Source organism: Onychomys torridus, chromosome 6 (assembly GCF_903995425.1).
Source record: "Onychomys torridus chromosome 6, mOncTor1.1, whole genome shotgun sequence".
Classification (NCBI taxonomy): Eukaryota; Metazoa; Chordata; class Mammalia; order Rodentia; family Cricetidae; genus Onychomys; species Onychomys torridus.
Window position 1 is genome coordinate 19,090,156 of NC_050448.1, and position 12,625 is coordinate 19,102,780.

Genomic DNA, 12,625 nt, shown 5'->3' on the forward strand with positions numbered 1-12,625 from the left:
GGGAAGAAAGCATTTGTCTGCCGCTATATTTGGGAAAAGTGTTGACGGACGGAGGGCATTCAGCAAAACTAACAGTTGCATAGCCAAACAGCACAATGACTCGCTCCTGTCTCTGAAGTAGGTTTTGGTTGAGGAACCTGATAGGGGCTGGAGAGAAAGGAACAAAGGTATTCGCTGTACACTGCAGGGCACTGATTCTGGTCCTCTTTCCCCCTAAACTTTCCTGGACCCCCTCCAGATGACTACTTGTCTGACTTTTTACCACTTGTCATCCAGTGACACTGACCTTCAGGAAGGGGCGTGAAGGAACGTTACAAAAATGTTATAAACAAGTGACATCCCAAACAGCTGATTTACAAAATTTAAACATCTGAATTTCAAAAATAGCTATTTATTATTTATTTGTGGGGCTGTTTCTTATCTTTGTAACAGAGCAGATGCCATTGTTTTTCCCCAGTTGTGGTACTAACCCCCCTCCCCGACTCCAAAATGAACAAGCACAGTGGGGTGGCTGCCCTGCAGCCCTCAGTCAGCCTGAACCTCACCAGAAGCCATTTTTGTTCTTTTCTAAATCATAGCTGATAAAAACAAAACAAAACAAAACCCACCTTGAGGAATACTTATGAGAACCCTATTTTTCCAATGGGCTCGTCCTACCCCCTGTTCTGTGTGTGTAAAGATGGCCACAAAACCCCTTGGAAAATACAGATCCCTACTGCGATGAGCTGTCTTTGCCCTTTGGTCACAAGGTGCAATTTTGTAAAAGCAATAAAATTAAATAAATATGATTTCAATAATTCAAGATTAACAGAAAAAAACTGGCAGCTTTCAGGGTTCTCTTCCTTACAAAGAAAAAACCAAAAGCTACACCTAGTAAGAAGTCAGAGGCTCCTCTTCTATGGTAAACGAGTGTGTGTGAGATGGAGTCACACTGGTTCTAGTACCAGGGTGTGAATCATACTTATCAACACATTCAGAAACACTTTTAAGGCTGCCTTGCAAGAGTTCTGTTAAGTGTCATTAATCAATGTCCCATAGGGACAAGAATTCAATCCTTGAAACATTCACATTTGACTTGTCAGTATCAACCATGCCATCACTTTAACTTTGAGTGACTCCATCCTGGTTATGACTGACAGATGACACACAGGAAGTAAGTTAGGCTGACATTGAAAAACAAAGCAAGGAACAGCTTACACAAAGACTGAAATGAGAAACACTCATCACAAGCAGTTACACATCTGAGCTTCCAAGAACAACACTAGGAGTGTCTTTCACACATGATGACCATTCCTGGCCTCTCCTTAAAACATTCCGAAGTTTTCAGTAGTAGCAATGGCTTTGTGCTCAATTTCCAAATTCTCTTTCCCCAGTCCCCCCTTAGTAACAGCACGAGGAGAACACAGAATCTCCAAGGCCTGGGAGATGAATAGGAGTACAGTGCTCAAGGATCATCAAGAAACCATCCTTGGCTTCTAAATCATCTGGCCAATCAGTTACACAGTCCATCTAAGCTGCTCCATGTTCCTGATGCCGACGCCTCCCTTACCCATGGCTTCTAGTCATCCTATGTAAAATCGTGCAAAGATGAGAACAGGAAAGAGAATGTGGCCAGAAAAGTGCAAGCCCATTAAGTTCTATCAAATAACAAAACATATGTGCTGTGACTAATGGTTAGTGGTGTCACTTGTGATGGACAGCACATTGTACATTCAAGAACATCCATCTCATGAAGTCATTCAAATGTACTCAATTGGTTCTGATGGGGGCTAATTTAGTTATGCAGTAACTGGCAAGGGGAAATAGCTCAGAGCAGTGTGCATTCAGTTACAATGACAGATTACATTTCATTTAGCTGAAGGAGGTGAGGGCTGCCGGTGAATGATTCAGGGATCAGAGTCATCCTTAGTTGGACCTGGAGCCTCTGTCTGCACGTGTCCCCAGGCACTAACTGCTCTGTCCCTGAGAGCATCCAGGCTTCAGGAATGATGGTCTATCTACTTGCAGGTGGACTGACAGGCCGGTAGACAGCTCAGAGCCTCTTGTGCCTGTAGTCGGAGTGGCCAGTGTTTGCCTGCTCCGTCATTCTGCCCTACCCAGACGGTACCAGAGTGACTCTCTATACCACCAGAATTGATGCCTGTGGAAAACTCATCACAAAGTCATTTTTTCACATCCAGGTGGCATTAACACAGAAACTCATTTTTATCCAATGCTGAAGGTTAGCAGACAAAAAAACAGTTGCAAGAATTGTTTTATTGAGTAACATTTTTAAATACACAAGAACCAGGTACACCAGACAATGCGATGGGACTGAATACACACCACAACGCAGAAAACAATAAATACGGAACACTGCCTTTGCGGAGACACCTGACTATGGCACATGCACATTTACCAAATGGGAAAATACTCAAAACCGGGTTTGGCTGTATCAAACTGCAGTTTCCATCTCCATTTATTCAGTGTGGTGGAGACTGCTTCAGCATGGGGGTTATGCTGAGCAGGGCAGCCTTGCTGGGTAGGCACATGACAGCAAGTCAGGCAACAGTACCGAGGGAGTCACAGTCCGGCCAGCACATCCTCAGGTGTCCTGCTTCCATCTGGCAGCTGAATGGCCATTCTGACCACAATGTCTTCTGTTTCACAGAAGGGGAAACTGGAAAAAAAAAAATTCTATTCTTTTCTTGTTGTGACAGTTTTAAGATCTTATAAAAGAAAATTACTCTACCAAATATTTACCTTCTATCATGTTTTTACTAATTGACACAGACATAATTCTTTGTTTTTGTAAGAGATATGAGTTTGCCTGCGTATGCAGGGAACGGGTGTTGTACCATCAGAATCAAGTATTTGGAGGCATATTTCTGAATGACCTTGGATTGGGCATCCCTCTGTTCCCATATTAGGATGTTTAGTGCTAGAAGATATTTGTAATGATGGTGAATTAGTCAAATTCCTAAACTGTATGCCAGCTTGCCTGAATGTGACCGTCACCAGAAGTCAGGTCTTCTGCAAAGTCACTGGACATTAGAAAAGATGCTTAACGAAATCTTCAGTTGATTTATAACATGGAAAGGTACCTCTGAGGAGCACCCAAGGAATACAAATGAGCTCCTGCTACTTGTCCACCCACTTTTACCTATGCAGTGAAGCATCCTTTGAGATGGAGGATAAAAGGTTCTTATTTAATAAAATATACTAGTGATCTGAACATAATATATGGTCTCCATATCTTGCTCCTAAATATGTAACTAAGTAAATGATAACCCATACCCTTCACCTTGGTCCACACCTTTTCATGTTACCTACCAATACTACTAGATTTCTACAAGAGTTATTGTAATAAAACTTGATGACCAATTTAAATCCATGGTCTGTTTCTAGGTAAACCAATGACATTAAAATTTGCCAACTATGCACTAGGCACAGTCCAGTGCTTCAAAACCAAATAATAAATACGTAGAAAACAGCCCTGCTTTCTATCAGAAATCTCCTGGTAGCAGGAAATGATAATACAGGAAAAAAAAACTCTTAATCTAGAATTGATAGACGATATATTCATCTGTTCATCTACTTATCTAATACATTTTTACTGAAAGACTGCGACAGATTCAAACAATATTCCAAGCACAAGAACTCAGCATCAAATACAAACACATCCCTTCAGTCTAATATTTGAGGGGAGATAAAAGAGTAAATAAATTAAGCATCTATGTATGAATGTATGTATGTATCATCAACTGTGTATCATCTGTCACCCATTGTCTCTATCTCTATTACCTACTATCTTATTATTTATATAGCTACATCTCTTACCTATCTATGTCTATTGCCTATTATATATCTCATCATCCAATCTATCATCTACCTATGTCTATTACCTGTCTACATATCAGCTATCTACCTATCATTTATCTACAGTCTGTTATCTATTAGCTATCCTATCATCTATCTATGCATCTGTATATGGATATATCAATCCTTTGTCCCATACATGCTTTGGATAGGTGCTAGAGTTTGGAGAACGCATCTTACCTCTCACAAGGGCGTTTCCTTCTTGTAGTTGAAGCTGGGATCAGAGCCCTCAATCTGGAGCTTCAGGGCTTGTTTAAGGTTCAGCTCTGTCTCTGAGGGAGGGAACCCCTCCAGCACCTCCTGATGTCCTCGCTCCTGCACTGTTCGAGGGACAGAGACCCTGCCCAGAAACACCTGGTTGCTCTGCAGATGGTAATTGGGGTTCGTCATTATCCCATTCCTCTTCTTCTGCTCACCGCTCTGCTGGTGGATGAGAAACTGTGACTGGGTGCGGCTCCCGTCCTGAGACGAGGGGACCACAATTTTACACTGAGATTCCCCTGGCGTCTGTTTAGGTGGGCTACTGCCAGACTTAGCGACAGGTCCTCGTTTGTCAAACTGAGTCATTTCATATTCTAGAACCTTTGGCTGTGAGGAATTATTTTGTTTACCTTTCTTTCCAGCTGACCCAGACTTGCTGGAGTTTTCGGATTTGCCTCCTTTATTTGATTTGGTTGACTTCAAACTTGGTTTTACTTGGCTCCATTCAAACTCACTGCTGGGAGAATTATGGCTGTGTCCTAAGGACTGGGTTGTGGAAGAGGGGGACACGACTGACTGCCTGCTCCTGCTGCGTGGCAGCGAGTGCTGTTGGATCTGCTCCGTGAATGACAGGCTGTGGAAACTGTCGATGGGCACCGTTTGAGCAGTGGCTGTGGAGGAAGTTGTTCTCAGAGATGAATTTTTTGAGCTTTTCAGGGAATTGTTGGACAGAGATGACTTCTGCCGATCCACAGTTGAGTCTGGAGACTCTGACGGAGAGCTAAAGGCATGAGCCGGCCCGTTGGGCAGGCCCCGGAGGGAAGGCTGCAAGTCCCCTCCACCAGTACCACCAGAGCTGTTGGACCTGATGGTCAGAGACTGCATCTTGGACGGTGCCGATTGTGGAGGCTTCTGCTCCATGGTGTGGACAGGGGAAGGAGAGCAGCCATTTAGACTAGAAGCACCGTATTTCTCTAACAGCTTAATGATCTGAGAATGCCCGTTTTTGGCTGCCACTCTCATGGCGGTACGTCCAAATTGGTCGGCGTGATTGGGGTCAGCGCCATGCTCCAGCAGCACCTGCACCACATCCACATGTCCCTCCTGGGCCGCGATGCAGAGGGCTGTGGCGCCTTGGTTGCACGTGTGGTCCACCACGGCACCATGCTCTATCAGAAGCTGGACCACTTTGACATGGCCTTGCCAGGCAGCAGACTGCAAGGCTGAGCGTTTCTCATTGTCTGCGGCATTGACATCAGCATGGCAGGCAATAAGCACCCGTACCATCTCCACATGACCCTGCCAGCAGGACACGTGCAGCGCTGTCCTTCCCTCTGCATCGCTGGCCTCCACATTTGCACCATTTTCCAAAAAATACTCGGCCATGGTGAGCTGGTTCTCTAAGGCCAATATGTAAAGTGTGGGCCGCCCATCAGCATCTTTGTAGTTCACATCAGCCCCATGACTGAAGAGCAATTCCACAATGTCCCGGTGTCCTTCCAGAGCAGCAACACGCAACGCATTTCTCCCGTCATAGCCTCTCTGGTCTATGTTGGATTTGTTCTCCAGCAGGATCTGGACACAGTCATAATGGCCCTCCTGTGAGGCCAAAATGAAGGGGATGCGCCCGTCATTGTCAATCTCATTTGTTCTAGCACCTTGTTCGATGAGAGCTTCACATATTAACCTGTGACCCTCAAAAGCTGCCATGTGGAGAGGCGTCCAGCCAGCATCATCTCGGTGGCTCTCGTCCAAGCCTCTGTCCAGGAGAGTGCGCACCACCTCCACATTCCCCTGTGCTGAAGCTATGCTGAGGACTGTCCGTCCTTCACTGTCGATGCTGTCCACGGCTGCACCCCAGAAAAGAAGTGTGTTGACCACCGAAGCATGCCCCATGGAAGCTGCAGCCAGCAGGGGCGTCCGCCCGTTGTTATCCGTGTGATCCACATCTGCTCCTCCTTCTAGAAGCAGGTCCACCACATCCACATGGCCTTCATAGGCTGCCACCAGCAGGGGAGTCATGCCATCTTTGTCACAGTGATCTACCTCGGCCCCTCGATCAATCAGGAGGCTCACGACTGATGCGTGGCCTTTGCTCGCAGGCACGCACAGTGCTGCCACCGAGAGTGCTGTTCTGCCGTCCACGTCCTCGTGGTTTACCTCTGCACCGTGGTCCAGCAGGTGCTCCACGATCTCTCTGTGCCCCATGTATGCTGCAGCTATCAGGGCAGTCCTCCCTTCATTGTCAGCTTTGTTGACCTCAGCACCATGTTGTAGCAGGTTCAGGACGATATCCTCGTGGCCACCCCAGGCTGCTGCACGCAGAGCCGTCCGGCTGTCCGCATCTGCACAGTCCACCTTTACGCCAGCGTAAAGCAAGGCAGACACCACCTCAGTGTGCCCCCCCCAAGCAGCAGACCTCAGCGCTGTCCAACCGTCCTGATCGGTATGATTAATATTGGCTCCACACCCAATCAAACAGTTAACCACCTTCGTATGTCCTTGTCTAGCAGCTAAAGTGAGTGGCGTGTGTCCATGGGAGTCTTCAATCTCTAAATCAGCTCCCCTGGAGATAAGCAAATTCACCACATCCAGACTGCCACTGTATGCAGCGTTGGCCAGCAGAGTTCTCCCATTGGAATCACACTGATTAACAGAAGCCCCATTATCCAGTAATGTCCGAATGGAGTCCTCTCTCTCGAGGGCTTGCCGGACGATGCAGGAAGTGCGATCGTCCTCGCTGTTGACGTGAGCACCAGCTCGGATCAGCAGCTGCAGCACTTCTTGCTCCTTGGGTATTAAGGTGGACAGAGAGTCTTTGACTGGGGTGCCATTCCATATCATCCAAAGTGCCAGTTCGGCTGGTTCCAACTGCAGATTTGAATTAATCAAGTGCAAGGCAAATTCTTGTGCTTCGAGGGGGGTCAGGTTCCGGGCCTGGCAGGTGTAGCTCATGGCCAGCATCCTGTGCCCTTCTGCAGCATTACACAGGTACTTCTGGGTGCAGTGCTTCACGTCCAATAGCCACTCGGCAAAGCTGTGGTGAAAGAGGATCTTGGTGCTGCCCAACCCATCCACCAAGAGCTTGGAGAGGACATCCAGCTTGCGCTGAAAGTCTTCCAAGGTTAGAGACATATTTTTGGTCCACACGGCATGGTATAATTCTGTCATGGTCAGGGGCCGGCAGGCTGCAAGAATCACGTTCAGAATGGGCTGAACTTTGGCAAACTGTTTTCGGACAAAAAGTCTCTGGCAGAGCCAGAGATAGAGACCATTCAGAGTTCCCGGGATGTCCCGGATTTCCCGAAGCATGATGAAATTCTCTACGACTCCATCCAGCACACGCTCTAGATACAGGAAACACCCACTGCTCTTGATGTGCAGCTGGTTCAGAGTCTCAGCTGTCTCCTTGGTGAGGTGCTGCCGAAGTGCCTCCTCTTGATCCAGGCGGTGGAGGATGTACTGCTGCACATCCTTGACGATGTACGCCTTCCGAAGGTCATCCAAACTGATCTTCCGGAAACCTGCAGAAGACGGCCAGGCTGAGTAAGTAGAATATAGAGGTGGGCACATGTGTGAAGAGAATGAACCAATACGAATAATCTGACTCATGGGTTAATTCTAATAAGAGAATCTACCAATAACTGCTAGTGTGCAAAGCAGTTTTTGTCATGTGGAAACATGTAAGTGACAAAGCAATGATTTTATTTTCCGACCAACAAATGTGGCTAGTACCTGTTTCTTGCAGCTTGATGCCTTTCAACCCCTTTGCAAGAAGCATTAAGTGGAAAAAGATAGACATACACAGCTATAGAAGTATCTTGTAAAGATATTCTGAACAGCAAAGTTGTGAGAATCAAATAGGTTTGTTTTTACAGGATAATCTTTTTCATGCAAATAATAGCCATTTCTGCCCAACTGTTTGTGCATCAACCTTAATGTGAATGGTTTGTATCAAAACAGCGTATCACCAGTCACTCTCTTTATATCATCACATTGCTTTATGATATCAAATTAAGATAATTAAATCTCAGACTGTCAAGAAATAGCTGGAACCAATTAAGATGCAAATTTCCAAATTACATTTGTAAAACTCTAGCATGGTAAAAATAAAGCCACTTACTGAAAGTCAACCAAAGCTAAAACCACATCAGTGGTGACTACTCTAAGTTCTTCAAAGCAGACTATAACAGCAGCTTCTAAAGCAGAAGTTCTCAACCAGTGTGTCATGACCCCTTTGGACTTGGATTTGTTAGGTAACTATTTGTCTCATGGAAGTAAAAGCTACAAATAAACTCATCAAGGCTGGTGTGTGTTAGGAATGGCCACCCCAAAACCATTCAAGAGCAGAGCAAGACCTCAGGCGACCCTTCCAGAGAACAGGCACTCCAGAAGTGACCATGGCATGTCTGCCAACATCAGCAGCCTCAGGTACAAATACCCACACTGTGCTGGGGATTATGTGGGTCACACAGGGCTTGCTGAGTGTGGTAAGTCGAAGGTGACCCCGACATTGGCCTTGATCAACAGGACTGAAAAGCTATTATTGAAAAACAAACAGGTCTGGGAAGAAGACTGATCACTTCAACTATCTGAACCCAAGCTTGAAATACTCAATTTTTTTGAAAAGCACAATCTGCCAACAATGAACAAGATGAAATAACACATTTGCAAAGCTCTATGTTTTTAGAGTGAGATCTATAAACATGCACCACACATGCGCACGTATAATACCTAAATCCTCCACCTCAGAAGATAAATTTTGAGAGGCTGACCTACAAGGAGGTTTAGAATTGAGTTTGGCCTGAGTCTGGTCCCTCCCCCATTCCTGACCACATTAGAATGCTTAGAATGCACTTCACAGCACAGCCTTGGCCTTGTTACTGCCTAGTGTGGATGCACTTGAGCTTATCTTCCCTATTAGACTCAGCTGTCTAATGAGCTCATGGGTGTGCCTGATGCTGTGCTCCTTTAGAAAACTCACTTAAAAGCCAGGCAGCGGTGACACATGCCTTTAATCCTAGCACTAGGGAGGCAGAGGCAGGTGGATCTCTGTGAGTTTAAGGCCAGCCTGGTCTACAGATTGAGTTCCAGAACAGCCAGAGCTACACAGAGAAACCCTGTCTCGAAAACCAAAGCCAAAAAGACTCAAAATCTCACACTTTATTTTGCTTTCATTTAGTGGCTATATTTTAAGTGTTAGAGTTTTTCTAAGCATAATTTGGCCAGTGGCATCTTCGTTGATTCGGCTGTTTACTGACAACTGGAGATTTAATTATTTTAATTTTATAACATAAAATATGCTGCCCCCCCCCCCCACTCACACACCAAAAGAAAGGCTGAGCATATCCCCAGGAATGCCTGGCATCCCACATATCCCAGCCCTTTGAGATGACTGGCCTCCAAACCTCTTCCTGTATGTTAACTTCCTGGTTGATTTACAAAGTCAGTCAAACAGTTTAGGGTAAAAAGGAACCCACAGGTGCATGCCTGTGATCCCAGTACTGGGAAGCTGAGGCAGGATTATGAATTTGAAGCCAGCCTGGGGTACACAGCAAGTACTAGGCCTATGACTAATAAATGAAACATTACTAAATTGGTATGTAATAGTGTTTTAAAGTTTCCAAAGTAATGTGCACACAGACTGATCTATGTGAGAGATTATATAACCCATTATGCAAAAATATCTATAATTTAAGCTAATTAACTAAGATCATCTGATGAAAACTTGAGATAATAAAAACAGAATTGGGCTAAGCTTTCACAGTGCCAGGCCTGATGCCTTCAAAGTGGGCTAAAGAAAATGCAATGAGTCAGCTCTCCTTGTGTGTGCACAGTACCGGGGACTGAATGCTGGGCAAAGGCTCTCCACCCATAGGCTACATGCAACTGTAAGTTTCACACACACACCTGCCATGTGCACTGTGAGGGAGGTTTTCCTACCTTATAAGTAAGTTAAATTCAAGCACAGAGAGCAGCTGTCACCCACCATGAGCATTGACTGAAGAGGTCAGCATCAGGGCTTTGTGGGATACTGACAGAGACAGAGGGAGGAAGAGGTAGAACACTAGAACACAGAACTGATGGTACGCAAATGGAAGTGAAAATGTTTACAACTTGAAATAGTCTCTCCCAAATCTAATGAGAGATGTGGATTTAAGAAGAATTTATATATATGATATTAATTATATTATATTATATTATATTATATTATATTATATTATATTATATTAGTTCACTAACATAGAACTAAGGGCCCGGGGTCGGCAGCTTGTGCCAACAACCCAACACTAGGGAGGCAGAAGCAGGAAGATTGCTACAGATTCAAGGTATACACAGTAAGTAAGGTCCGTTCCAGCCAGGGCAAGACTTAGTGGCAAAAACAAAACAGATGAAGAGCAGAGGTTTAGTTAGCACAGCTGCAAACTGAGCCAGCATGTGCAAAGCTCTGAACTGAGCTGCAGCACCTAAGGAAGACTAGACTCTCCACTCATGTATGGAAGTACCCAGAGAGCCAAAAGCCTTCTCTTTTGATCAGTCTCTCACTGGCCTGGAACTCACCACGTAGGCGGGGCTGCCCAGACAGTGAGCTTCAGAAAGCCCACTTATCTCTGCCTCTCCAGTAAGGAGGCTATCACACCCAGCTCTTTTATATGGGTCCTGGAGCAGGTGCTCTGACAAATGAACCATCTCCCCAGGCTCACTAAACCACTTTTCTATTTTTGGGAAAATATTTCAGTGGGTATGACACTCCTTAGCATTGGTGAAACAAATGGGTTTGAATCTCTGCTTACAAATCAGTGCACCAAGTCAGTACCCTGGTGCTCACACAATCAGAAACTTTATAAGATCCAAGTCTGTGCTCACACAATCAGTACCCTGTCTTCATGGAGACTACATGCTAGAGGATGGCTGGGAAATACATGAAATCAGAGAAATTTCAGTGATACTAGGTCCATGAAGAAAATAAAACCAGACGAGTGAGCGTGTGACTACGTAGGTGGGAGCTACAAATAAACAAGGATGGAAAACACAGTCTGTGTGTGAATGTCCTATTCGGGTAGTGACCTGAGTGGGAAAGACGGCAAGAAGTTCTGAACACTTTATCAGAGTATCATGTGCAAACCTGTAATGGAGATGAGGCAAGCTGACTTTGCAAACGCTGGCTGAAGAGAATGCAGAGAGAGCCCTAATGCTGAGGCAGGTGCGGAAGTCACTGCATGCACAAAAGACTGGAATACAGCAAAGTAACCCAGGCCCATGACAGACACCCCCTAACCCAGCAAGTCCAAGTGGACTGAAGTTCAGAATGTCATTGGCCATGCCATTCTAGCAACTGAGCTTGAGTAGCTCATCCAAAATGCCCAGGATGGGAAGTAGTTTAGATTTTTTTTTTTTCAGATTTTGGAGTATCTGTACATACAGAAGGAGAACAGAAACCATCCCCAATCACAGAACCCATCTGTGTCCCATGCACATCATCCACACAGCTTGAAGTGCAGGTGATATTTTAAACACTCCACAAAACAAACTCTTGACCTGGAGTTTGGATTTTGGAGAACTTAGGACTTTAGGTCTCAGACTAATGAGGATCAGCCTGCAGTGAGAACACAAGGATAATCTGGATGCCAAGGAACAGAGGAACGAAGGATGAAGTGGAGGCCTGTTGTCTTACTTTGGGTTTCTATTGCTGTGATGAAACACCATGACCAAAAAAGCTTGGGGAGGAAAGGGTTTATTTCATCTTATAGCTCATCCTCCATCATCCAGGGAACTTAGGGCAGGAACCTGGAGTCAGGAGCTGACTCAAGAGACCATCAAACAACACTGTGTATTGCTTTGTTCCCTGTGGCTTGCTCAGCCTGCTTTCTCTATAGAACCCAGGACCATCTGCCCAGGGGTGGGACCACCCACAGTGGGCTGGGCCCTCCAACATCAATTATCAATCAAGAAACTGCCCCATAGGGGTAGTTCTTGTTCTCAACTGAGGTTCCATCTTCCTTCTTGTTCTCAACTGAGGTTCCATCTTCCTTCTTGTTCTCAACTGAGGTTCCATCTTCCTTCTTGTTCTCAACTGAGGTTCCATCTTCCTTCTTGTTCTCAACTGAGGTTCCATCTTCCTTCTTGTTCTCAACTGAGGTTCCATCTTCCCTTCTTGTTCTCAACTGAGGTTCCATCTTCCCGAACGTCTCTAGCCAGCACAATGTTCACAGGAAAGAATACCCAGCAGATGAGGCCAAAGACCAAGGCTTAGAAGCAATAGTAAGAATTCAGGTCAAAACTGAAATGTATAACAAATGAGACTAAGAGCAGTATGTATGAAGTCCTTACCATGCCTCAGGCACATCTAACTTCATAGGACCCCACATTACAGACAGGAAACAGGAGGTTAGGCAAGCTGCCCGAGGTCACACAGACTAATGTGTACACGTTGTAGTGACTCATTTGTACAAACAGAAGACTTGGGGCTAGAGAGATGCTCGGGGTTACAGTATGTGCTACTTTTGCAGGGGAACTGAATTTGGTTCCCAGCATCTCCATCGGGCCACTCACAACTGTCTGTAAC

At 45.4% G+C, this 12,625-nt stretch overlaps 1 protein-coding gene across 1 annotated transcript in view; it reads right to left on the reverse strand.

The window, feature by feature from the left end:
• Positions 1 to 2,236: 2,236 nt before the first annotated feature.
• Ankrd50 (ankyrin repeat domain 50) overlaps positions 2,237 to 12,625 on the reverse strand; it is a 34,613-nt gene continuing 24,224 nt past the window's right edge. Inside the window, exons 4-5 of the mRNA XM_036190249.1 lie at positions 4,039 to 7,583; positions 2,237 to 2,659 (exon numbers count right to left, since the gene is read on the reverse strand). Coding sequence (XP_036046142.1) covers positions 4,042 to 7,583 — 3,542 coding nt within the window. The 3' untranslated portion in view covers positions 2,237 to 2,659; positions 4,039 to 4,041. The remainder of the gene's footprint in view (positions 2,660 to 4,038; positions 7,584 to 12,625) is intronic.